Source organism: Neomonachus schauinslandi, chromosome 3 (genome assembly GCF_002201575.2).
Source record: "Neomonachus schauinslandi chromosome 3, ASM220157v2, whole genome shotgun sequence".
NCBI lineage: Eukaryota > Metazoa > Chordata > Mammalia > Carnivora > Phocidae > Neomonachus > Neomonachus schauinslandi.
In genome coordinates this window covers 100091814-100119049 of record NC_058405.1, presented here as the reverse complement: position 1 = coordinate 100119049, position 27236 = coordinate 100091814, and the positions used below count along the sequence as shown (strand labels likewise).

The 27236-nt window shown below is 38.3% G+C and overlaps 1 protein-coding gene across 3 annotated transcripts in view; it reads right to left on the bottom strand.

Annotated features, from left to right (window-relative positions):
• Positions 1-5442: 5442 nt before the first annotated feature.
• The window catches only part of RAB3GAP1 (RAB3 GTPase activating protein catalytic subunit 1), a 116828-nt gene continuing 95034 nt past the window's right edge, over positions 5443-27236 (bottom strand). For 2 of the 3 annotated variants that reach the window (XM_021695790.2, XM_021695791.2), the window contains 6 exons: positions 26236-26463; positions 13380-13476; positions 13179-13282; positions 12918-13033; positions 10901-11003; positions 5443-7239 (listed from right to left, as the gene is read on the bottom strand). In XM_021695790.2, the coding sequence (XP_021551465.1) occupies positions 7003-7239; positions 10901-11003; positions 12918-13033; positions 13179-13282; positions 13380-13476; positions 26236-26463 (885 nt within the window). In that variant the 3' untranslated portion in view covers positions 5443-7002. Of the gene's footprint in view, positions 7240-8093; positions 8115-10900; positions 11004-12917; positions 13034-13178; positions 13283-13379; positions 13477-26235; positions 26464-27236 lie in introns of all 3 variants that reach the window. The other variant, XM_044913595.1, reaches the window with a different exon arrangement.

Below are 27236 nucleotides of genomic sequence, written 5' to 3'. Positions count from 1 at the left end.
AGCCTGTCACTAGACTGCTTAAGAAGAGCATTTCATTTGATTTTGGTCATTTTTTCCCCCAACCTTTGGAATATCCTGAAGCAACAAAAATGAAAAACAGCCATTAAAAGTATCAGCTGCTAAAAATTTAAAACTCTGCGCAGAGAGGAGCTCTTGCCATTTGGCCAGGGAGTGGAGGGCACCAGGAAGTTTCCCGCCATCTTGCAAGGACCAGGTTTCGGCCTCAGCCTGGGAAAACTGGGCCCTGTCCCCACTGTAGTCCTCCCTCCATGACGTTATGCCTCCAGGCCCGGAATAGTTGAGAACGTTTGGGAAATTCACACTCCAAAAATATGGCCTTTTTTCATATAGGCAAGATAACACAGGAGTGACAGTGGGTTACTAAGAATGCAGTTCCCTCATTATGTAACGCGGACAAAAATAAAGAGTGTTCTGGGCCAAAAATAGGGCTGAGAAAGGAGAATGTGAATAAATAGCACCAAGAAGTCATTATTTACTCAGACTGTCAAATGGCTGAAGAACTTAAGAAAAGTTTTGATCTGTGTCCCATCACTTGTTAGTCGGTCTGACTAGGCCCTGGAGGGAGGCGATGTCATTTTCCTGACAAATGCGTAACAGAAACAAGTGTGTGTGCAGAGGCTGCTGAAGGAAAGGCGAGTACCACTGGGGCTCCCTCCCCTCCCCTGTCATTAGCAAGCTGGTAAGACTGAGGACTCCTGGATGCTGTATGTAATGGGCATTTCCCCATGGACATCGTTCTACCGTGGGTCCTGTAACAGAATGGGTGCAGATCTCACGAGAGTGGGACAGAGCAGTACTCCTGTGGGGGCTTCCATGGCAAGTGGCTGTGCTTAGGCTGACGACGTACCACAAATCTGAGCCAGGCGCTGCCTCTCACGACAGAGCAGCTGGCCCCTCGGGTCAGAGCCAGGCATCCAGAACACATCAGCCTTCGCCGACCACCTCCTCCTGCACTTCACCCAGTGTTACCTGCTGTATCTCTCACCCCATCACCACCACCGCAACTCAAGGCCATGGCCATCCTTTGCGGGGATCACTGTGGCTCCTACGGGTCTGAGTCTAAGCTTGCGCCTCTCTCTCTACTGAAAACCTTTCGAGCTCCTCCACTAGCACTTGACAAGGTCCAAGTTCTTACACAGGGAAGGAAGGCTCTGGAACTTACCACCACTTCCTCTGCTACCTTGCCTCTCTTTCCTCTCAGTCTTCACCCCGGCCACACCAACACTGACACCGTGTCTGCAGGACTCTGCGGATAGGCCCCTCCGCCTGGAACGTGCCTCGACTCTTCCCAACTTCCCACCCCGGTCCTCTGACTTGACAGAGTCTATTCGGTTGTTAAATATAGTTTCCTCCAGGGAGCCAGTGACCCAAGGAGGGGAAAAGGGATCAAAAGAAACGAGCTCATTTGATGAGATGGTAGGCGATTTCGGTCACTCTTCTTGTGATGGGGCTATCTGGGCCGTCAAGTCTAGGAACACTGGCTGGGTAGGTGTGTCCTCACGTTAAACAACGGCTAACCATTCATTTGCCCACAGCTGTACCACTTTCCAGTACAGTTCCTAGACAACAGTTTGTTTTTATTAAACAACTACCTATACCATGCTGGGCATTTTTTAGATAGTATCCTGTTTAATTTTGTTACAATGTGTTGGATACTTATTTTTGTCCCCACTTTGGCAGAAGAAGACATTAGGTACCAGCCCAGGATCTTGCAGCCAATCAAGGAAGGCAGAGAATGAAACTCCTCTCTCCGGAGGTGGGCCCGCGCTTTTACATCAGGCCCCATGGCCTGCCACCAACTAGATGGGCATCTGTCCAACCGGGTGGCTTCTGAGTGATGCTTGTATGTGTTGAATTATGACCCCTGCTCCCGTCCAAAAAAGAAATGCATGTTGAAGTCCTAAACCCCTAGTACCTCAGACTGTGATGTTTGAAGCAGGGTCACTGCAGATGTAAGAAGCTCAGATGAGGTCATGCTCGTGTCCCAGGAAGAGAACAGACACAGCCGAACAGGAGAGAAGGCCACGTTGACAACAGAGGCACAGACTCAAGTTCTGCCCCTGCGAGCCAGGAATAGCAAGGACTTCCGGCAACCACCCGAAGCCAGGAAAAGGCAAGGAAGGATTCTCCCCGACAGGTTTCAGAGGGAGCATGGGCCTGCCAACACCTTGATTTCACACTTGTAGCCTCCCGAACTGCGAGACAATAAATTTCTGGTGTTTTAAGCCACCCAGTCTGTGATACGTTGTTACAGAAGCCTTAATAAACAAATACAGTGACTCATTCTGGTTTCCTTCCCCGGGGAGTACTTTTTATCACAAGCTTAGGTACTGCAGATAATCAACTCACCAGCTTTAAACCCGGTGAGCAGCTCCTCCAGCATGAGCCAGCCCAGCCCGACAGGTCTCCCCCACAGGCTATTCATCCACCTTATTCTGGGACAAGAGGAAGACAAACCTGCAAACCCAAACAAAGGATAGCCCATCATGGTTTTACCTGGGGAGAAAATCTACCTGTTTATCAACCGGAGAGGGAAGAAATGTAGTTTCCTTAAAAAGGCTCATCCAGCTGGAAAGCATCAGGGGTATGTGTGCCAAGAGCTGCCAGAGGCCCCTGCTGCCGAGGAGGGCCACACAAAGGGGACAAGAGGAGTGCTGCCACAGACCAGTCAGAGACTGGCCCACAAGACTAGGGGCCAAGTAGGGGCCTTTTGTTCAGCCACCTTCCTTGACTGGTAAGCTCACCCCAGGAAGGCTCCCTGCAACAGATGAGACTGTTCATTTGAGGCAGGTTTATCCACGACCACCTGTCAGACATCACAGGCCACAAGGGGGAAACTGCTGGCACAGAAGGCATGCTAAGATGAACTAGCTTTATTCTGTAGTTCAAGAATTAGCCACGCCCATTTATATAGGCTGATGCCATGCCCCACTTCTCAGAGCTAGAGCAATGCTGGCAGCACTGCTCTGGCTTCCAGAAGCTCATATTCTGAAATATTCTGCTTTCATGGTGCCCAATGGCCAAAAATTAGAGTCCAGAAGATTCAAACACAATAGTGGGGCCTCCCTTGCCATCAAGAGGTGCTCATCCATTCAGGGTGTGTGGAGTGCCAAGCCCTATCCATCACCCTGCGTGCCCAGAAGGAGCGGGCAGTAGTGGGGCAGGGAAGAGGGGGTATGATTGGCTCAAAACAGTGGCTTCATGCTCTTGCCCTCTACCATACCCCACACACGTCCTACCCCAGAGGCCCCTGCTCTCAAGTTCCTGGCAATGAACAGTGCGCGGCATCCACAACTCCATTTGGCTTGAGCAGAGGTGCACCCAGCCTCCCTCCAGCCTGTCACTTCCCTGCTCTTTCCCAGTAAGAACTGTATTTCCTTTCTGCATGCAGTTGCAACAATCAGTCCTGAGCTCTTGTCTTATTTGACATCTCCATAGCATCTGACACAGTTAATCAACTCCCACCTCCTTCAAATATTTTCCTTCCTAGGTTCTGAAACATCACACTTAAGGGTTGTCTTTCCACCTAGCGCCTGCTCCTCCTTAGTCTCCTCTGGCAGTCCTCCTCCTCTTCCTGATCTCTGGTCAATCTTCAGACCTTCTCTTCCCACTGTACTTACTCCGCAGGACTCTCCTACTGTCTCTGCCTAAGTACTATCTACACTGAAATTTCTGTTTACTGCACAAGTTCTAACCTTTTCCTGAAACCCCAAACTGACTTAATCACTTGGGTATTTTGTTATTTTGCTGTGAAACAAACTGTCCCCAAACTTAGTTTAAAATAAAAACATTACCTCACCCCAATTTCTGAGGGTCCGCAATCCAGGAGCAGTGCAGCTGGGTACTTCCGGCTTGGGTGCCTCAGGAGGCTGCAGTCTTCTGAGACTGAGGAGAATCCACTTCCAAGCTCACCCACAAGGCTGTTGGCAGAAGCCCTCAATTCCTCACCATGTGGGCCTCTCCTTAGGGTTGTTTCTGGCATGGAAGTTGACTTCCCCCAGAGCAAGTGATGAGAGGGACAGAGAGAGAGCATGCACATGAGAACAAACAGCCAGAAGTTGCAACATCTTTTATAACCTAATCTTGGAAGTGACATATCAACACTTTCTCCATGTTCACCGGTCAAAATGTGGGAGGGTGGGGACTACACAAGGGTGTGAATACCAGGAGGCAGGGATCAGTGGGAGCCATCTTAAAGGCTGGCTACACCACAGGTATCTAAATGCTCTCTCAAAATTAACACATCCTAACTCAGAACTTTACATCATCCCCCAAAATGCTCTTCCCTCAGTCTTCCCCACCTGAGTAAATGACAGCATCATTCACTCAGTTACTCAGGCCCCAAACCTTCAAGTCATCCTTGACTTTGTCCTACCCTCATGCGTTCCATCAGCAAATTCCGTGCATTCTGCTTTGAAAATATACACCAGATCTGCTCACCTTTTATCTGAGCAGAGACCTGAAGGAAGTGAGCAAATGGGCCTTGTGAGAATCTGGGAGATGGTTCCAGACAGGGAATAGCAAATGTGAAGCCCTGAGGTGTGAGGAAACGTGGGAAGTTGAAGACACAGATGAAAGGTCAGTGTGGTTAGAGTAAGTGAAGGGAAGAGAGTGGAGGAAAGGAAGTTGGACAAATGCACATTTGTGCAAGCCCCAAGGTGCAAGTACTTTTCAAGTCTCCACCTGTGTCACACTTGCTAATACTCCAGGGACCGAAGAGGCATGGCTAAGTCCAGATTGGAAGACAAATAATGTCCAAATATACAAAGTAAACCACACTTCAAGGGAGGGGCAGCAAAATCACAATAAATTATCAGCAAGTGTACGGGATGTAGTTCTTTGCAAGCAATTTACTCTACCTCCCTAACCCTTTATCAGCTCCTACTCATCTTCTGGTCTCAATCTAGAAATTACCTCTAAAAAGATTTTCCTGATCCCTAAAGCCTGAGTGAAAAACCTCAGGCATAACACCTTATTATTATACACATTACTCTCTTCACTAATATTACTCTGTTGCCACTGAATGAATGAATGCATTTATACAATAAATGTTGGACTTCCAATTCATTCAGATGAGTTGACTGTACTCACCATTTTATGGCAATGTAACATCAACCCTCCCTACACGACAGAAAGGTCACTGAAAAGGAGGGAGTATTGTGGTGTCTGTTTTATCTTTACTGCCTAGTACAGTACCTGATATAAAGTAGGTACTTAATATCTGTGAAATAAACCAACACATAGCTATAATAAAAGTAAACTGGGGTAACTGTCACTAAAAGAGAAGGCACAAAGAGTGTTCTCTGAGACCCCTGCAAGACTCAGCAGGCTGCAAATATTTAAGAAGATGTGAGACAGAATTAAACTAACTGAAATAAGACCAAAGTGCCCACCAGAGGAGAGAAAAGACAAGTAGTCAGAGAAAGCAAGACTTTCCTTTTTATTAGATTCACAATGCTATTTTAAAGTCCAACTTCTCTTTGAAAAATGTTTCTTTGCTATTAACTTCCTCATTGGAAAACAGACAAATCCTGTCCTTGAAGGATACATTTTCTACTTGGTACAGCGCTCAGTACTCAGGCCTGCATCTGTATGGTTTACCAGTAGCAATCAAGTCCAGCATCTCAGAGAGAAGCACTGTGAAGGCTGGGAGGTCACCAACCAGGGCTCCCCTACTTCATATATACATATATACATATATATGTGCATATATACATATATATGTACACACACACTTTTTTTTTTTTACAAAAATAATATAATAGGGTTTACACAGCTCTTTTAATTCTTTAAATTACATAGGCAAGGTCTATGCTTCAGTATAACCATTTTTTGCTTTGGATTAAAATGAGAATTTTAGGCCTAAAAATAGACTTCAGATTACTGAACAGAGGCCATATAGCAATACAGATTTAATAAATCTTGATCACCACATAACTAGAAATATGCTGCTATTATCCTTACGCTGGGTGCTATATATCTGCATCAATTATTTTCATTTTAGCTAAAACACAAAAGCAAAAGAGTTCACTGAAATAATCTTGTATTCATTACATTAGCACATATACCAAATTATACTAAGTGCATGATAATCTCTATGTTCCAAAGCTATATTTGTAGCATGTGCTCATCTCTACTCCATTAAATATAGTATCTAGCCAGCAATCACAAAAAAAGGAATGCATGCTGTACAGCAGGAGAAGAGAACAGTTTGCAGGGTGATATCTTACTGGCAACCAAAAACAAAGTAAGAGAAACAAACCTTACAAGATAAGATACAAAACTAATTCGCAGTGACATTTAATACATAGTTTTATCAGAAGGAATACATTTAGATCATAGTTACATGGAAAAACACATAAACTATGTGAAATTCTGAGTTTTCTCCTAGAATATTCAAAATACTCATCAAAAGTTAATTAGTACAATCAAGATGGCCACTAGATGATTGAATAAACAGAATGTCATTTAGTATTTCAAAAACACAGATTCTGGGAAAAGCAGCTACCACCAAAATATCCAGAAATCTCAATTAACAGACACTCTGTCTTGCATACCTGATACTAACAAATATAACAAGTGTGTTTACACAGACTATGAATGCAAGGCAATAGCCTACGGGATAGTCACAGGAAAGAATAAATGAGCACAATCCCACTGGAGCGAGTACAGAGAGCTCCTGCTGTTCTTCTGGTCCCTGCACATGCCCCACCTCCTGCCCCTGACCCCTGGTCAAACAAGGGCCATTTCTTTGGAGAACCAAATCTTTCAACAGCTCAAGCCCATTCTCTCTGACCCAACCAAGATACAACAGAGCCCAAGCATGGTGCTGGAAAGTCTTTCAGATGCTGGTATGATTCCTGATCATTGGACTGGACAGGTCCTCTTCACAGCCTCTCAAGTTCTGACTGGCACAACCTCCCTCCCTCAGAAGGGGTCAGCATGGTCTCTGAAGCCATATATGAGGCGGCTCTAGAAGAATTAGAAGAAGGAGGTATCTGATGAAAAGGCACCTGCAAGTCTGAAATCCTCTTTGGTGAGAACACTGTACATGCGCTGAGGCAGAGCCCGGGAGTACGGAGCCGGGCGTGGCACGGTGGTGCGCAAAATGAGTTCCCGGCCAGCAGGGGGTGGGAAGTCTGACACGGAGTTCTGCCTTCTCTCTTCTGGAGAGCCCATTCGCTTCAGTTCCTCCTCCGGTGGAGCCATGGCTGCAGCCTTGAACAGAATCAAATGCTAAATTCAAGAGCAAGTCCAATGCTAAACTTAGATCATTTTGAAGGACAGATGAATAAACATGACAAATATATAAAAAAATGTTCTACGTTACTCAGTAATGCAGTCAGCCATGTTATGATTACTCAAAAACCAACAGAAAAAGCAAGAAGCTTGAAACACTGCATGAGCAGCCAGAGATTACAAATAAATTGGTGACAGAGACAAAAGAGATAATGACTGCCAGGCAATCTGCTTTGAAAAGTAAGGGCCATATTCCGACATCTGAAGAGGAAAAATGTAGCACTGGTTTCTACACATTTCTTCTAGCAACAACACACGTTCAAGTTTGATGTCCTCAGTCCAGTAAGGAGCTGCTTCTCCCCCAGAGTCTGGAAAGATGGTTTTTATCTCCACTCTTTCATTTCTTTTTAAAGTTCATTTGCCAAATTAAAACTGGGGACACTGGTTTTGGTTGCTGAGCAGCTAAGGTGATAAAGAAATGATAGAGGTCCATGTAATGTAGCAATGGCCACAAAAGAGAAATTCTCAATATTAAAGGCATCTATTTTTTTGCATTAAAATTGCATAAAAAACATTCAATTAGAGCCTTCATTTTAACCTTGATCACTATACTTCTTTCATTTCTCTATTAGATTTCTTTCACAATACTATCGATTTAGAAAAAAAAAGTACTGTTTTGGTAATGGAAATATGAAATCATGTTATACTAAACATCAGCATGAAAGGTATGCCAAATCCAGACTGTTAAAGAGGTGGTTAGTCTTAATGACCTTATGAAGTTAGAGGGATGGGAAGGAACAAGGAACTATGAGGGACAAAGGCTATTTTGTTACCTCATCAGAAGATTCAGTCAGCTTGAGAAAAGGTGAGAAAAGAAACAGTGATGAAAAGGAAACAAGCAAGATGGTTTAAAAAGGGCTAGACAAGAGATTTCAAGATCATTTCAGAGACAGCATGCACTACATTAAGGAAGAGGATCCTATCAAAAGAATATCAAGACAGACACACACCACATAAAACACACCTAGCTGTTAAATTGAGCAGACATATCCTACGTCTCATGCATCTGATGGTTCAACAGGCAACGTACAGTGTCATTTAATGGGCAAAACTGATAAAACTGAAGCAAAATCCAATCTGTGGTTTATTTGCTGAATTCCAGTGGAATACACCACTGACACATGTAATCATGATGAAGTTTAAGCAAAGAGTTCTAAATATGTAAAACTGCTGTATGCTATACAAAATTCTCACTGAAATTTCATTACTTTCTAAAAGAAGTGAAAATCTTGATTAGTAAAACTGATATAAAGTGTCAGTTAATTACGAAAAGTTACATATACTTTAATGGTTTACATCAACCAGACGCTTAAGGTTTGAGTTCAAAAATATACCAACCAGGTGCTTGTTTTATGGATTAAAGTCTGCCAATTCCCTAAAAACATTCCCTACAAGGTTTGAAAGTTTGAAATCTTTTACAATTACATAACGCAGGAAAAATGTACAATTTTACCCCTTAAAGGGTATTAGCTATTCAAGGCCACTGAAAAAATGATACACTCCTGTATTTATTAATGTAATAAGATAATTAAGTGGAACACAATAACAAAGTAAATCACAGAATATAATCCTGTTTTTCTAAAATATATATGTATTTATATATACTACATGTCAAATGTTGATGTTGATCATCAGAAGGTAGTGAGATTAATGTGATTAAGTTTTACTTTATATTTTCTGTATTATCCTACATTTTACAATAAGCCTTCTAGGGGGTCGGGGGAGCTATTCCCATTCTGGAGGGCAGAGGGGAGCTATTTCCATTCTGGGAAATATAATTTTGCTTAAATATTCACAACAAGTAATACTCTCAGCATTAAAAATAAAAATGCTTTAGATTTCAAGTCCTCTTAACACACACGTTTTTTAAAAGTGAGGACAGAGGAAAGAATATCAGCAATAGTAGGAAAATTCATATTGGTGGTGACAAGGAAATGTGGTTGTTAGCTTTTGGCTAGTGAGCTAGTGAAAGATATAGGATATAGGATATAGGTTCCTGATTTCATGCCAGAGACAAAAACAAATCAAAGTAAGCATCTATTGTTTTCTAGAACTCTAATTTATAAGGAAATAAAATACTTGGTTTTTAACTTGAAATTCTTAAAGTTAGGGAACAATCCCATAAATAATCACAGGTTTCAATTCTTGCTAAAAATTCAGGTCAGTACATTTGGCTGTGAAACTGAATATATTAACTAGATATACTCCAGACAGACTCAAAGGAGATTATACAGTTTTTATTTGTAAACCCATGAAAATTCTTATTTGATTCTGAGAATTACACTTTCAAAAGTGGGTCATTCTAGAGTCATCACAGTTCCAGGTAAAGGGCACCCTTGTACTTACATGTCTTCCTTTACTTACAATTGTGTTATATCCCAATAAACCCATCCTAAGTTGAAAATATCCTAAGTTGAAAATACATTTCCTACACCTAGCCTACCAAACATCACAGCTCAGCCTAGCCTACCTTACCTGAGCTCAGAACATTCACTTAAGCCTACAGTTGGGCAAAATCATCTAACACAAAGCTTATTTTATAATAAAGTGTTGACTATCTCATGTAATTTATTAAATACCGTACTGACAGTGAGAAACAGAACGGTTTTCGGGGTAGAGTAGTTGTAAGTATACTGGCTGTCTGCCCTTGGGGTCTCATAGCTGACAGGGATCTGCCCCTGCCCAGCACCATGAGAAGATTATGCTGCATATACCGCCAGCCCAAAAAAAGATCAAAATTCAAAATTCAAAGTATGGTTTCTACTGAATACATATTTTTTTTCCTCCATCATAAAGTTGAAAATCCTAAGTCAAATTATTGTAAGTCAGAGACTGTCTGTATTACACTCTATAATATTTTTATCATAATCTCTCACATAATGAGCGCTGACATGAAAATCCTCTTAACCAGTAAACAAGATCAGTACAGAAAGTATCCACACAAAGTGTAACTAGCATCACCTCCATAAAAATTCAAATTTTAAGAGTTTCAGAATGTCAGAAAGTACTACATATCTTTTGAACCTTTACTTTCAGTAGTAGAGGTAATGGCAAAGATAATTATTCAAACTGGGCTTGCTTTCTGTGCTAAAGCCTGTTTCCATAGCCCTAAACATCTGAAATCTTGCTCTTCCTTAGATCAATGCACCATGACAAAAATAGACTAACTTCACAGTGAAACTGTGAATCCATTTGTAGTACATGGAGTTTAAAATTGGTAAAACTGAACTCTATTCTGATATGAAAGTAGTCAACATTTTTTCCTACCGCACAGCACTGGCCATCGCTAACACCGAGTCCCTGTTAGATTCTGGAACAATGGATTTCAGACCCTTCTGGGTCTGGAAATTTATATCCTAAAATATACTTATTATTTTACTTAAACATGTAAGAAAGCAAATGGATTTCAAAGACTCAAAAGTCACTGTTGAAAGTCACTGTGTTTTTTTTAATGTTCAAACCCAATGCCCAGACTTACACTCAGCAGCTATATAACCAGCCAAGTGTGGGAATCAAAACAGCATCTTCCTGAGGAGAGGTCTGAAGAGATCATGATCAGTCAGTAAGGGAATTCACATACCCTGTGAGCATTCACGAACAGCTTGTGAATGATTCTGCCAGCATGGCCTCTTCCTGCACCCACGACTAACACTTCAGGCTGCTCCAAAAGGCAACTCACAAACCTGGGGGAGAAAGGTAATGAAAGGACAGAAAGCGAGCTGCTCAGTTCACACTGTGCCAGTCCTCCCAAATTAATTCTGTAGACAAACTCTCAAACCGATACTGGCTAAACCTACTAAGGCTAGAGTGGAACTTTTATAACAGAGGGACATTTGGAATTAAAATAGACTCAAATGACAATCTTACTGCCTTTCAACTGTTTTCATAAAATTTTCCTAAAAATCTCGTATCTGGGGATGGCTGGGTGGGGCTCAGTTGGTTAAATGCTGGACTCTTGATTTCAGCTCAGGTCATGACTTTAGGGTCATGAGATCGAGCCCTGTGTTGGACTCTGCATTCAGTGGGAATCTGCTTGGGTATTCTCTCCCTCTGCCCCTACCCTACTCTCACGCCCCTCTCTCTCTCAAATAAATAAATAAATCTAAAAAGAAAAAAAAAAAAACCTCACCTCTGTCAAAGGGTAAAAAGAAATATTGAGTCTATTTCTTTCAGACTAGCTTAGAAAATACTACAGTAAATAAAAGATTAAAACAGTATTTTGGGGGATGCCTGATTGGCTCAGTCAAGTTAAGCATCTGACTCTTGGTTTTAAAAGCTCAGGTCATGATCTCAGGGTCATGAGATCGAGCCCCACATTTGGCTCTGCTCTGTGTGAGGAGTCTGCTTAAGATTCTTTGCCTCTGCCCCTACCCCTGCTCGTGCTTTCTCTCTCTCTCTCTAAATGAATAAATAAAATCTCAAAAACAAAACAAACAGTATTTCTGGACAACAAAAACCAATTTATACATATACAGCAAAGCAATAATCCATATCTCTCATTATTTGTTCTTTTAAAGTGGGTGTGTATGTGTGTGTGCATGCATGTGTGCTTAAAATACACAATTTTTCTGGGCAAAGCCTCAACTGTGCCATTATGTGCTGGAAACACTACACCTCCAAGTACACCCCAGAGAATGTATGTGCAGCTATCAGAGTCAAAGGCACCACGCCTGCACCACTAATTCATACTGCTATTTTAGAAAAGATTCCCTTGATTAGTACTTACTCTTCTCATTTAAAAAGGAAGGAGTTTTCAAGAGCAAAGAAGCCTAGGAGAAAATTTCACTCAACACAAGATATAAAATTCTAACAAGAACTTGTTAAGAGCTATATGGCACATGCCTTGTCATATTATCTTAATTATTTAGCATCAATAATGACATTTCATTTCTGAAAAGGCTGATGAAGAATTTAAAGTTATGATAAATTCAAGTTGCTGAAGTAACAAATTTGGAAATACTTTATCACAATTAAAATAACATTGTCCTTTCAAGTACCACAGGCAAAAATGGCAGGGACTCATACTGACAGGTAATGGCATCAAGTCTCTCTCAGGAGGAGGAAAAGATTGACCCGGTCATCTGTATCATCCTGGAGAGGCCATCTGGTCACTCTTTCAAAACATGTTCACAAGGTGCACAGGATATGCACCTTTGCTTTCAAAAGTATTGTTTAAAGTTAAATAAATAACTGAGCAGAAATACAATTTCAGAACACCTCAGACTGTGGTAAAGGAACAGTGAGAGCTAAGCAAAGAGAGAAAGCAAAGCTCTGGGGCATTTCACGTAACAAAGAGTGACTAGCTCTTCCACAGGGAACTGTAGGCACATCTCCAAGAGCAAACAAGGACATTACTAGAAAAAAAGACCTGGTAGACTTGTTTCTAAATGTGGAAGGAATGGAAATGCCTCGCAAATACCCAGAAATATAGGAGAGGTCAAAGTCTATAATAATTAAATATTTTTCTGTCTCTAGCTGATGCTTGTTACAAATAAAATAGGTAGGTACCACAAAAGAATCTCAATATTCTATTAAAATGTTCTAAAGAAAGTGGTGGCTTTTCCTACTGCAGACAAAGTTACTCAAATATCAATTACCTTTCAAGATCTTCTTTTTCCTCCTCTTGTTCACATTTCTCAGTTCCAAACTTGGCTTTCAGTGAGCGGGCTCTGGCAATTATAGCTTCTACATTAGTAATTTGATGGATGATTTCCTAACAGTGGAAAAAGAGAGAGACATACATTGGAAAACAGCAAAAACAAAAAAAAAGGCAGCCTTTTAAAAAAATGTATCTTTATAATAATCAGTGCCAACTAGTGAGAACATTTGGCAAGATCCTGACACCATAGCAAACTTACTTCCAATTTCTTGTCTTCTGGATTGGGGAAGTGCAAAACTTTACTGGAATGAGTTATTATCTGCTTTATAATCTTCTTAACTGAAGAAATGTTTTCCAGATTTTCTATTTTTAAGAAGATCAAAGCCATCATTAAATAAGTCAGGCAAAATATACTTTCATTTTAGAAATGAACTAATGACTAACGAAATAAGACATTTACCTTCTTCCTTTACCTTGAGTACAGCTGCGTGAATTACACAAGGTAACAGGTGCCGAGCGAGGTCTGCAGGTTTCTGTACGGCCAGATAGTGCAGCACCTGAAGGAGACACAAAGTTACATGAATGATCAATGTAGCTGTCAAAGAATAAAGTAGCCATTTATGAACGAAGAAAAAAAATCCTCTGCACCACTGAACTCACATCTATAACAAGAGCTGAGAAGAGCTCTCTTCTCTTGGTACTTTGCCCTGCTCATCCAGGTAAGTAGCTACTACCCACTATAGTAAGAATAACGTTACTGAAAACAAGGATTTTAGAATTTTATAGTGGTGACTATGCAATTTTGTTCTTCTTTCCAGTATGTAATACATGCAAATTAGGAAAATACAAAGAAAACAAGAACCATCTGTAAATTATACCACCGAGAGATAACAATTGTTAATGCTGGAAGATTCTCATTCTGGGATTTTTTAAGACACTGAATACAGATATTAGGTAAACGAATATTAAGTATGTAAAATACTGTTTTGTAACCTGCTTTACTCACTTAACATTTCTAAACATTGATGGAGACCTTCCACTAATTTTTTGGTTTATCGTTTTTCCAAAATGCAAATTGCTTTGTTATTGTTCTAATTTAAAAAATACAGAGAAGTTATGTATAACATATGGACCCTACCTTTAAGCTCCTTATTCAACAGCAGTAAAGATAAAAGAAATCTCATCTCATTACGTGAACCTGGATGATAAATGCTCACAGATCTCCGAAATGAATGAATGAACGAATGAATGCATACATACATACATAGAGTATAATGCAAAAACTCTCCAGAAATCCTACTTCCTAAGAAGCAACACATTTTTGTGTTTATCTTCTCAGGCTTATTTCTATGTCCATTTAAACACAAAGATATAGGCATATTCCAATTTCTTAACAAAAAACTATAATATAATATACATTCTATTTTATAACTTGCTTTGTTCATTTAATGACTTATAACCTTTACTTTTTGGCTTGGAGAATTTTGTGTGGTTTGAAAATTTTTTTTAATTAAGAAATACACATACCAGAGTATTAATAAATAACTTAAAGACAACATGAACACTTGTTTACACACCACCAACCAGCTTAAGAAACAGAACATCACCAGCACTTTCCAAATCCCCGTGTGCCTCCCTGATCAAGTCTCCCTCCCTCACACACCCCACCATCAGTAAGTGACTACTAATCATTCTTTTGCTTGTCGACAGAGTTTTCTCACATATGTGTATAGCCCCAAACAATGTATTGCTTAGTTTGGTCTGTCCTGAATCTTTATATAAATGGAATGTTTCTGGTTCCAACCCTCAGTGACTTGTATACAGCATTCTTTTAGAGATGCATATGTTGATACATACTGTAGTTGATTCATTTTCACTCTATATTAAAATGTTCCTCCACTGATGGACAACCCCCCGCCCCCCCCCCATTTTTGGCTATTACAAATAAGGTCCCTGTTTTATTATTGGGTATGTTTCCTGGTGTACACGTAGAGGAATTTCTTGAGGGCATATACCGAAAAACAGAACTGGATATATACAAGAAAATGCCAAACAATTATTTTTTTCTATTAAAGTCATATTCCAAATTATTTTACAAAGTGTTACAAAAGAGTTACATCCTTATCTAGAGTAATAATAGTTCCCAGTGTTGTACATCTTTGCTAACACTTACTATTCAACTTTGGTTTTCCTTAACTTAAAACCAAACAAATTTGCGAGAAGACAAAATATATCTATACCCTTTGCCTAGACTCACCTTTTACCTCATTTAATCACACCCATCTCTTTCCTCTGTATGTGCATACGATATATTACACACATACATTTTTTTCTGAGTAATGTGAGAGCAAGTTACATACATCATGTCCTTTTACCCCCAAAGATCTCGGTGTGTATTTCCTGAAATTAAGAATGTTTTCTTATATAATCAAAAGACAAACTATTGTGATTATATAAACTACCTTTAACACTGATCAAATACTTTTAATCCAGCCTACTTTCCCTTATTACAATTTCATCAATAGACCAAATAATGATTTTTATAACCTTTTCCCACCCACCATACAGGATCTAGTTAAAGATCATACACAGCATTTAGTTTTCATACTTCTTTAATCACAACAAATCTGGAAGTTTTCCAGTCTGTCTTTTATAACATGGACATTTTGAGTACAGTGCCCTCCCCTCCCTTTCTGAATAACTGAATTCCATGCTTTATTCATATTTTCTTAATTTTAAAAAATTTAGATACAATTTATATACCATAAAATTCACCACTTTAAAATATACACTTCAGTGGTCTTTAGCACACTTACAAGTTATACAACATCACTATTATCTAATTGCAGAACATTTTAATCACACCAAGAAGAAACCCATTACCCGACAGCAGTCACTCCCTCATTTCTCCCAGCTCCTAGCCCCTGGTAACTACTCAACTAACTTTCTGTCTTCATGAATTTGCCTATTCTGGTATTTCATATAAATGGTATCACGTTACATGTAGCCTTCTATTTCTGGTTTCTTTCACTTAACATAGTACTTTTAAGGTTCATACCATGTATCAGAACTTCACTTATTTTTATGGCTTAATAATATTTCATTGTATGAATATGCCGTGCTTTACTTATCCATTCATCAGTTGATCGATATTTAGCTTGGTTTCACTTTTTTGCTATTATGAATCATCCTGTCAATATCTGTATATTCAATCTCCTCAGTTTTTATTTAATGTCCTTTTCCTATTCCAGGATCCCAACCAGGATACCACATTATATTTAGTAGTCATATTTCTAGGCTCCCCTCACATGTGACACTTTCTTACACTTTTCCTTGTGTTTACTGACCTTGACAGGTTTTTTTTTTTTGAGATTTTATTTATTCATTTATTTAAGAGAGAGAAAAAGTGAGTGTGGAGCTCAACACAGGGACCCTGAGATCATGACCTGAGCAAAAATGAAGATTTGGGCGCTTAACCAACTGAGCCACCCAGATGCCCCTGACTTTGACATAGTTTTAAGGAATTCTTGTCAGGTATTTTGTAAAAAGTGCCTCAACTGGAACTCACTTAATGTTTTTCTCATGGTCAAACTGGGGTTAGGAATTTGGGGGAAAAGATGAGAGAGTTATAAAGTGATACTTTCATCACCTCATATCAAGAGTACATGAAACTCATCAATATTGACTTATCCATGTTGCTAACCTGGCTTACCTGGCTAAGACAGTATTTGTCTGGTTTCTGTACTATAAGGTTACTCATTTTCCCCAATTTCCATACTGCACTCTTTGGAAGGAAGTCACTATGCACAGTCCATGCTTACACAGTGAGGAGTTCTGCTCCATCTCCTTGTGGGCAGAGCAGGTTTGAAGTTCTTCTGCATCGATTTGTTTCTTCTTGCCAATTTATTCAATCATTTATTTGTAACAGTACAGACTCAAGGATGTTTATTTTATACTTTGAGTTACAGTCCAACGGTACTTTATTTTGTTGCTCATACTGTTCTAGTATTGGTCACTGGGTAATGTTTCAATTGATTCCTGTGTCCCTTTAATATACTCCTAGAATTGTGTGTTGTGGATTGGTTTTTTTCCAGCTCTTTTTTAGAACAGAATGTTTCTCATTTTGGGTTTACCTAATGCTTCCTCATGTTTAGATGCAGAATATGTACTCATGGGTCAGTGCATAAGTGCTGTTGGATCCTTCAGAGTATCACATCTCGATGCAGACAATCTGCATCTATCCCTTATTAGTAATATTAGTTTTGACCATCCATTCAAGGTATTGCCCCATTTCTCTACTACATAGTTATTATTTCCTTGCAATTCTCCAGCTGTCTTGGAGAGACACTTTAAAATCATGCATGTATGATGCTCTTCACCCAGATTTCCACCTAGACATCTACTGATGATTCTTACCTGAACGAATCTTTACTCTGAATATGGTCGTAAAATGAAGAGTTTCCTACTTCAGCATATCCTCCCTATTTATTGGTCATCTTTGAGCTGAAATGCCTCCCTTCTCTCCCATTTCTTTATCTGCAAATTGTCAATGGGGACCCATGGGTTCCAATTTTTTCCCAAAAGTTTAGAATTCATTACTGTCCTTAGTTATTTGCCATTCAAATTGTCCAGATTTGGCAATTAAGAGTCCCTTCAAACTACCTCCTTATGATATACCCCTATCTTCTTTTAAGCAGTTCCTTATTTTCTGGCAACATATAATGTTCCACACTCATACCTTCCTTGTCCCAATTCTGAAATCAGCCATTTCTCTGAGGAAAGCATGGTCCCTTTTAATGAGGAATGTTCTAGAAATCAATATATACGTGTGTTCACTGCTACTGAGATGTCACTGTTTCTAGACCCCTTCAGAAAAAAGCTAGGAAATATATATTATTATGCCTATGTACATACCCACATTATCTATCCATACTTTAGAAACCTATGGGTCCACACCAATACCGCCATTTCCAGTGCACTGCCATTTGGTCTTCCTTGCTTTCCTCAATTCCATGTTTGCATCTGACTTCTACAGTGACAATTCTGGCTTCCAACAACACCAACACATTTAATTACTCATTTAATCAAACAATAATCCACCTAGAAGTTTCAGAATTGCTTACCCAACACCACTACAAAAAACAAATCTAGAAAATAGAGTTTAGGATTTGTTTGCAGTGCTCTCCCACCTCTCCCCATACCTGGGGGTATACAGTCAAACATATTTTATGTGATCATAAATTACTGAATTAGATCCTCCTCCTAACTCTGACCTCATTTCAGTGTGGTTATGTTATTCATTTAAAATACACCTGGACAGGTGGTTAAGTGTCTGCCTTCGGCTCAGGTCATGATCCCAGGGTCCTGGGATTGAGCCCCCCATCGGGCTCCTTGCTCAGCGGGGAGCCTGCTTCTCCCTCTGCCTGCTCTGCCTGCCGATCCCCCTGCTTGTGCTCTCTCTCTCTGACAAAATCTTAAAAAACATATATATATATATATATATATATATATATATATATATATACACCTGAACTAATTTATCTCAGCTTGCTTTCAGTTTTGGTCATTTCCCCTCTTTCCATTCTTGTTGATTTATTTTAATTTTTGAATATGTAGACAATTAAGATTTTTCCAGAAGTCAAAAGTATACAGAAAGTATACTCTTTCCTAAATGTTATTCCCTCCCATATTCCTTTTACTCTATTTTTCCCTCCCTTTTCAACCATTCTGGGTAACTAATTTCAGTGTTTTCTGTTTGTGAAGATAAATTTCTTTTTATGACGATAAATAGACACGTTTTCTTAATCTCCCTTTTTTAGACAAAATGAAGCATACTATATATATTCATTTGCACTTTACTTTTCTCTTAAAAACATCCTAGAAATCGCTATCAGTTAATAGATATTTTCCTCATTCTTTTAACAGCTGTATAGTCCTCAGTTATGTAGATAAACCAGTCTTCAATAAAGCTCCTAAGTTTGGGCATACAGAGAGTTTCCACTATTTTCTAATTACAATTAATGCAGCAATGAACAACTTAGTGCATCTTTATTTTTGTACTGTTGAAAATATTAGTGCAAATTCCTAGAAGTGGGATTGCTTTTGGGGTGAAAGGGTAAATGCATATGTAAATTTTATTAAATACTGCCAAGTTCCTCCCCACATGGGGATTGTATCATCCTGGCTCTCACCAGTAATGTATGAGAGCTGTTGCCTCAGGGCCTCATTGAGTATTAATTAAGCTGTTAAATTTTCACCAATGTGATGTGTGATAAATGTTATCTCAGTGAAGTTTTTTAATTTGCATTTCTCTTATTATGAATAAAGTTGAACATCTTTTGAAAAGTTTAAGGGTAATTATCTTTTTTTGGGGATGAGTTATCTCCTCAGACCTCTTGCCCATATTTCTAGAGTATTTTGGCCCTTTAACTGTAATACATATATTTCTCCCAGTTTACAAATATTTCTCAGTTTATCGTTTGTCTTCTGGCTTTTTTTCAGTCCATTCTTGTGTGTGGTATGAGAAACAGATCTAATTTCATCTTTTGCCAAATGGTTACTCAGTTATCCCAAAACAATTTATTAAAAGGGTCACCTAGGGGAGCCTGGGTGGCTCAGTCAGTTAAGTGTCCAACTCTTGATTTTGGCTCAGGTCATGCACGATCTCAGGGTTGTGAGATTAAGTCCCTCGTCAAGCCCCGAGTCCGGTTCCATGCACAGCATGCTTAAGATTCTCTCTCTCCCTCTCCTGCTGCCCCTCCATCCCCCTCTAAAAAATAAAGTAAAATAAAGTAAAAGGGTCATCTATACCAGTGATTTGAGATGCCATTTTTATCATATACTAGATTTCTACATGCATCTATGAACTTTCTATTCGGTTTCACTGGACTGTCTATGCACCATTATCACATTATTTAAATAGTGAGGCTATGTACTATGTTTTAGTATCTGGTTGGGTTAGTTGCCCGCCCCCCCCCCCCAATTCACCTACCTCATAGCTCTTTCTTTTCAATCTATTCTTAGCTACTCTTTTTTATTTATTTATCTATTTATTTATTTATTTATTTGACAGAGAGAGATACAGCGAGAGAGGGAACTCAAGCGGGGGGAGTGGGAGAGGGAGAAGCAGGCTTCCCGCCGAGCAGAGGGACCTGATGTGGGACTCAATCCCAGGACCCTGGGATCATGACCTGAGCCCAAGGCAGCCGCCCAACTGACTGAGCCACCCAGGCGCCCCTATTCTTAGCTACTCTTGCATGTTTTAAAATAACAATTTACCCATTTAAAATATACAATCCAATGGTTTTAGGTATATTCAGAGTTGTACAACCAAAACCACAATCAATTTTAGAACATTTCCATCACCCAAAAAAGAAACCCATTAACAGTCACTCTCCAAACCCCTGAGTCCTAAGCCTACATGTTTATTTTTCCAAATAAATTTGAGTATCAGCTTATCTGGCTCCATAGTAAAGACTTTTGGTATTTTATTGGGACTGCATTAAATTTATAAATTAATTTAAAGAGAACTGACCTTAATGATGTTGAGACCTCCTAACCAAGAACAAGCAGTATCTATTGTTCAGGACAGTTCTACTTTCTTTATTCGTATTTCTAACATTTCTGGTTAGCTTTATTTCTAGGTATTTTACCATTTTTTTCTCTTCTAATGAAGAGAAAATGTCATTTAAATCTTCAGAATGGTTATTATTTGTGTATATGAATACTACTAGATATATTAACTTTATATCCTGTTGCCTTGCTGAATTCTTCTGTATGAATTACTTTTATCATTGGTTCTTTAGATTTTTCCAGGTATACTGTCACATCATCTACAAATAAAAAGTTCTTCAAGTCCTATGCTTCTGCTTTCTCTTTTCTAATTATAGTGGGTAATAACTTCAGAATAACATTAAATGGAAGTGGAGTTAACAGGCACCATTGCCTTGTTCCTGACCTTAGTGAGAATAACTCTAGGATACCCCCCCATTAAGATGCTGTATTTAGGATTGAGCTCTATACATCAAAAACTAATGATGTAATGTATGGTGATTAACATAATAAAATTAAATTAAAAAAAACAACAACAAAAAAAAGGATTGAGGTCTATATTTTTCATTTTAAGAAAATATCTACCCATTCTTATTTCTCAATTTTATTGGGAATGAGTATTAAATTTTATCAGACTTTTTCAGTATATATGGAAATTATATGTTTTCTGTTTAAACCTATTAATGAAGTTAATAAATTTCCAAATAATCATTGTGTACTCAGTCGACATGTATTATTTTCTTAAAGTGGTGAGAGTATATTCACTTAGGATTTTGCATTCAATTTCTTAAGTACTACTGGTCTGTACTTTTTTTTTATATGCTACTTTTATCAGACTTAGGGACCAAGGTTATAGTCAACGTTTCTGATAAAAGATTTTGGGAAATTTCCTCCAACTGCTATGTACCAAAACAATAAAGTAGCACTGGGACTATCTGGTCTCTCAACATTTAGATGAATTCACTGTGAAATCATCTAGGCCTGGTGGTTTTTTATGGGGTCATTTCTTGGCAACTGTGCCTATTTCTTCTATGGAAATGTCTGTTTACATTTTCTATCTTTGGTCATTTTTGATATGTATTTTCCTCGGAAATCATCCATTTCATCTTCATTTACAAATTTATATGCAGAATCATACAAAGTATTGGTTGTTGTTTTTGTTTTTTTTACTATTTCCTCCATATCAAGTTATTGGCACTTTTTGTCATTTCTTATTTTGTATATGCATGCTTTTCCCTCTGTGATTAAAGCAGTCAACCATGTGTCTATTTTGATTTTTTTAAAATAAAACCAGATTACTTTGATCTGTTTTTCTGTTCTCTATTTATCACTCTTTGCTTTTATCTTTATCACTGCCTTCGTTTTCTTTTGGTTTTACTTTGTTCTTCCTCTAACTTCTTAAGTTAGAAATTTATTAATTCAGTAATTTTCATTCTTCTGTTTTTTTTTCTTGATGGAGGTATTTAGGTCTATGGATTTTCCTTTGAGCACTCCTAAAATATATCTTACAGGTTCAGGTGTATAGTGTTTTCATTATTTTTCAGAAATTTGTCTTAGTATTTCTCCTTTACCCAAGAGTTAATATAAGGCTTTTACATTTCCAGGTAGAAGGCCTAGTTTTTTGTTGTTTCATTTTTAATTCCTAGTTTTATTGCAAAGATCAGAGTACTGGTTCTATTTCCATTATGAACCCTGCTGATATTCTCTTTGGGCCCTATATATACTATCAGATTTGTGAATTTTCCATGTGCACGTGAAAAAAAGGTAGTCTCTACTCTCAAGGTGTCATGTTTGGGATATATCTAAAAGATCAACCTTATGACCTTGTTTTGATCTTTCTTTAGTTTTGTCTACTTGACTGTCTTGTATTAAGAGTAATGTGTTCAACATCCTCTGTTTCAATCTGTTTCTCTTATCTGCTGTGGCTTCCTATTTTTATAGATGGCTACTGTGTTATCTAGTGTATAAACATTAACAAATGTTATATCCTCATTGTCAAATACCACTTTAAGATTATAAAGCATATGTGTCATCATTTAATGCTTTTCTGCTTTACTTCTACTTTATTTCGTATCAGGACCATAACGCCTGCTTTCTTTATTGCTCTCATGTACCTGGTAAATCTCTGTCCACTGTTTACTTTGTAACCTTTTTGTGTGTGTGATAAAATAAAATTTAATTATGTAATTAAGCATTGGCAGAAAACTAAAGGAATAATTTGGTTATACCCTTATTCTGATATCTCTACTCTGTGTATTTTATTTTTTATTTCATTAATTTTTTGAAGCATAATATAGTGTTATATTAGTTTCAGGTGTATGATATAGTGATTCAACAGTTCTATCCACTTCTCAGTGATCATCAAGATAAGTACTCTTAACCCCCTTTATCTATTTCACTCACATCCCCACACCCATCTTCCATCTGGCAACCATTAGTTTGTTCTCTATATTTAAGTCCTTTTTTTTTTTGTCCTTTTTCTTTGTTTCTTAAATTCCACTTATGTGCGAAATCATATGGTACTTGTCTTTCTCTAACATTTCACTCAGCATTACATTCTCTAGGTCCATCCATGTTGCTGCAAATGGCAAGATTTCATTCTTCATGGCTGAATAATATTCTACTGTAAATAGATAGATAAGACAGATAGATAGATATATCACATCTTCTTTACTCATTCATCTCTCAATAGACACTTTGGTTGCTTCCATATCTTGGCTGTTGTAAATAATGCTGCAATAAACATAGGGGTGCATGCATCTTTTCAAATTAGTGATTTCATTTCCTTTGGTAAATACCCAGCAGTGGAATTACTGGATCACTGATTGTTACTATGTGTGTTTCTCTATTTAGTGTGTTCTTTGCTTTTTAAAAAAAACTCTGTTGGTACTTAGGAAGGTTTATATTTTTATTCTAGTAGAGATTTTTGCGGTTAATACTTTTTATGCTGTCCTTAATTCCCTCGCTTTAAGTGTTTTATAATTTGGTCTGACAATTTTAAATGCTATCCTCTGATTACCATCTTCTTCTTCTACCCATATCCTCACCTAGTTTTAGTCTTAGCTCTAAAATTAATGAAATAAAATGCTCACCGTTTCTCCAGTCATCTCTTGGCTGGATCAAGTTCATCCTCCTACACTATGTTGTTCAATATGAACAAGGCAGAACCTAGCCACATGCAGGCATTTAAAATTCAGTTCCTATGTTATACTAGCCACATTTCAAGTGTTCATTAGAGCCATATGTGGCCAGTGGCTGTAATTTCAAACATCACAGCTGCAGAATGTTTCTAACACTGTAGAAAGTTCTATTAGACATGGCAACTCTAGTGGATTCCTCAGAAAGGGTGCATGTGTACAAAAATTTCTATGTGTAAAACCTCAGAGAAAATTTTCTTAGAGCCTTATTTGGATACCTTGGTAGGATATATGTCTTTGGTTTGTACTTTTTGCTTACATTTCTTGAAAATGCTGCTCCATGCTGCCTTGCTTTTGAGAAATATGATACCTGTCTAATTCTCCCTTGTAAATTATTTTCATCTTTTTGCCTAGAAGTCCTGGCTTTTTTTTTTTTAAATATTTAAGTTCCTGGGGCACCTGGGTGGCCCAGTCGTTAAGCGTCTGCCTTCGGCTCAGGTCATGATCCCATGGTCCTGGGATCGAGCCCTGCATCGGGCTCCCTGCTCAGTGGGCAGCCTGCTTCTCCCTCTCTACCCCTTGTGCTCTCTCTCTCAAATAAATAAATAAAATCTTTAAAAATAAATAAATAAATAAATAAATAAATATTTAAGTTCCAGTAGTTTACAATGATGTATATTGGAGTTCATTATTTATGGAGCATTTTTCCCTGCATCTAGTGAAAGAGCCCTTTCAATATGTAAACTCAGGTTTTCTTTTATTTCCAGGAAGTTTTCTTGATTACAGTTTCAAATACTAGTTCTGTTCCAATGTTTTGGTTTTTCCTCTTCAAAGACTCTGATAAAATGAATATTATTCCTACTTTTCCTATCTTTCATTTCTACTAGTTTCTCTTCAACTCCTTTTACTCGTCATCCATTTTCATTCTCTTGGCTGTTTTTGCTGCTTTTCCTTGATATCTTTTATTAAATTTGAATGTAACTCCATTCTCCTTTGGACCCTTTGTAATTTAGTCTTTACTTTTGATATGGTTGTCTTATTCTTCTACTTCTATCCTGAGTTAAACCAGCTGTGGTTTCATTTCTTTGTGGGGTTTTTTGGTCCATTTCTGCTGTTGGCTTTAGTATCTCTGATTAAACATGATTTTTCATATCCCCCATGTTGGTTTGAGAACACCTGACTCCTTTCAGAGTGTTACATTACAATTTTTTTCTGCTTCATGGTCAATTTTCTGGGAAATGTTTTTATTAGCTCAAATAATCATATCTGCAGTTTCTGCTTTTTTATAGTAGTTCTGTATGGATATGATCTGCTCTTTACCAATCCTAGTCATGTCACAGTTTAAAAGTGCCCTCTTCTGTACCGTTTCTTTAATGGATTGGGGAGAGGGTGACGGTCTTATTTCTTATTTCTCTTGCATTTCTGCAGGATCCCTAATTTTCCCCTTATTCCTTTTTTCCCATCATTGCTTTATCTCAAAGGGGTATCATTCCTTCTCTATATATCTGGTTCTTCCCAAGGCAGTGTCTCTCCGAGTATCCACTTCTATTCCTGCCCACTACAAGCCCCTTCTCTATAGCCGTGCTATGAACTATCAAACCATATCTGCAAAGTTGAGTATTTTGCACTGAGTATTAATGTTAGGTTCTCTCATGCTGGGGGTGACTCTGTGCTCCATCTAAGCCTTCTATATCCCTCAGCTCTTTTTTTTAAGACTCCCTACCCCCACTCTCTATATACAGGCTTACAGCACTAGGAACTCCATTGAAATTTGACTTATTTCTCTACTGAAAGTTAATTCAAAGGTCACTATAGTCTCTATATCTTAGTAATGCTGAAAGCATAGATTTATTTTCTTACTAATTTCATGGGGTTTCGGGGGAGCTGAATGGGAGAGTGTGTAGGACAATTTGTTATCAGGTGTCTGTCACTATTCTCCAGAACTCTAAATGTTTGTTTATTTATTTATTAAGATTTTTTTTATCTATTTGACAGAGAGAGACATAGCGAGAGAGGGAACACAAGCAGGGGCAGAGGGAGAGGGAGAAGCAGGCTTCCTGCCGAGCAGGGAGCCCAATGTGGGGCTCGATCCCAGGACCCTGGGATCATGACCTGAGCCGAAGGCAGACACTTAAAGACTAAGCCACCCAGGCACCCCTCTAAATGTTTTTTTAATAATTACAAGGCGGTCCATCAAATGATTATACCATATTTATTGAACCAAGCCTTATCTTTGGAAACTTTTGTTGTATCTACCTTTTCACTAGAAAACTTTGTTGAACATCATTCTTGTACATTAGTATATCTGTATTTCTTATTATTTCCTTAATAAATTTTTTGATACGAACTGCTAGGTCAAAGGATGTGACCATCTTTAAGGCTTTTGACATATGCTATAAGACAGTTCAATGGTAAGCATTCTATATAAAATATACATGTCTTATTCTCCGGCCTATTTGCAACTAGTTCTAAAATCTTAAATGTGAATAGCAGATATATAAAAGGCCCATTAAATTACAATGCTTTGCTTCTCAGTTGTGTCCAAAATTTCACATCTATTATAGTGAATTTTTAAAATGCTAGAAAAATTGTTAGCTTTCCAGTATTAGATACTGAAACCTCAGTTACCTTCTCTGCTTCCCGTGTATCATCAAAAAGTCTCCTTTGCCTCCTAGCAGGAATTGGCTTAGCTGTTTCCCAGGCTTCTACCCACATATTGCTTGGAATCTTCATTCGGGCACTCAGTTCTCCTTTCAGAACCATGTTGCCCTTTTCGTCAATGACCTCCTCTTCAATATAATCCCGGGGTGAGTACCACCTCACAAAATCTTCCAGAAAACAACCTGGATTAGCTGCCTAAAATAAGGCAAAAAAAATTCAGCAGAATCAAATAAAAATCAACAGGTAATGATAAAACTGTTTACAAATTCATACTTTCACAAAAAGCTTAACTAATCTTTACAAAATCTAATATGTGACATGAGTCTGGGTGTCACCTTTAAAACAGGTCAGATGTTCAAGTACCAAAAGCATTTTCTTTTGTTGTCTCCATTTTATAGAAAAAGAAAACATTTGATGAATTTAGAAATAAAAAGTTGATGGGAAGTGAAAATAATTCTCTTAAGTGTATTGTTAAGTTACATAAGTTAGTTTAAAATTATAATATAGTAACTACTCAATACGTGGAAAAGTATGAAATAAGCTCAAGTCAAGTAGTTAAATAATATACAATGTGATCAGAATAATAACACAATAACAGAAAAGTTCTACCGTTTTTTACCTCAATAAATCACTACTGGTACTGCAATAATTATCAGCTAACCTCAGAAATGTTCTTTTAAGTCATCAAAAGCACATCATTGAAACGACAGATGTTGGCGGGGATGCGGAGAAAGGGGAACCCTCCTACACTGTTGGTGGGAATGCAAGCTGGTGCAGCCACTCTGGAAAACTGTATGGAGGTTCCTCAAAAAGTTGAAAATAGAGCTACCATATGATCCAGCAATTACACTACTGGGTATTTACCCCAAAGATACAAAAGTAGGGATCCGAAAGGGTACGTGCACCCCGATGTTTATAGCAGCAATGTCCACAATAGCCAAACTGTGGAAAGAGCCAAGATGTCCATC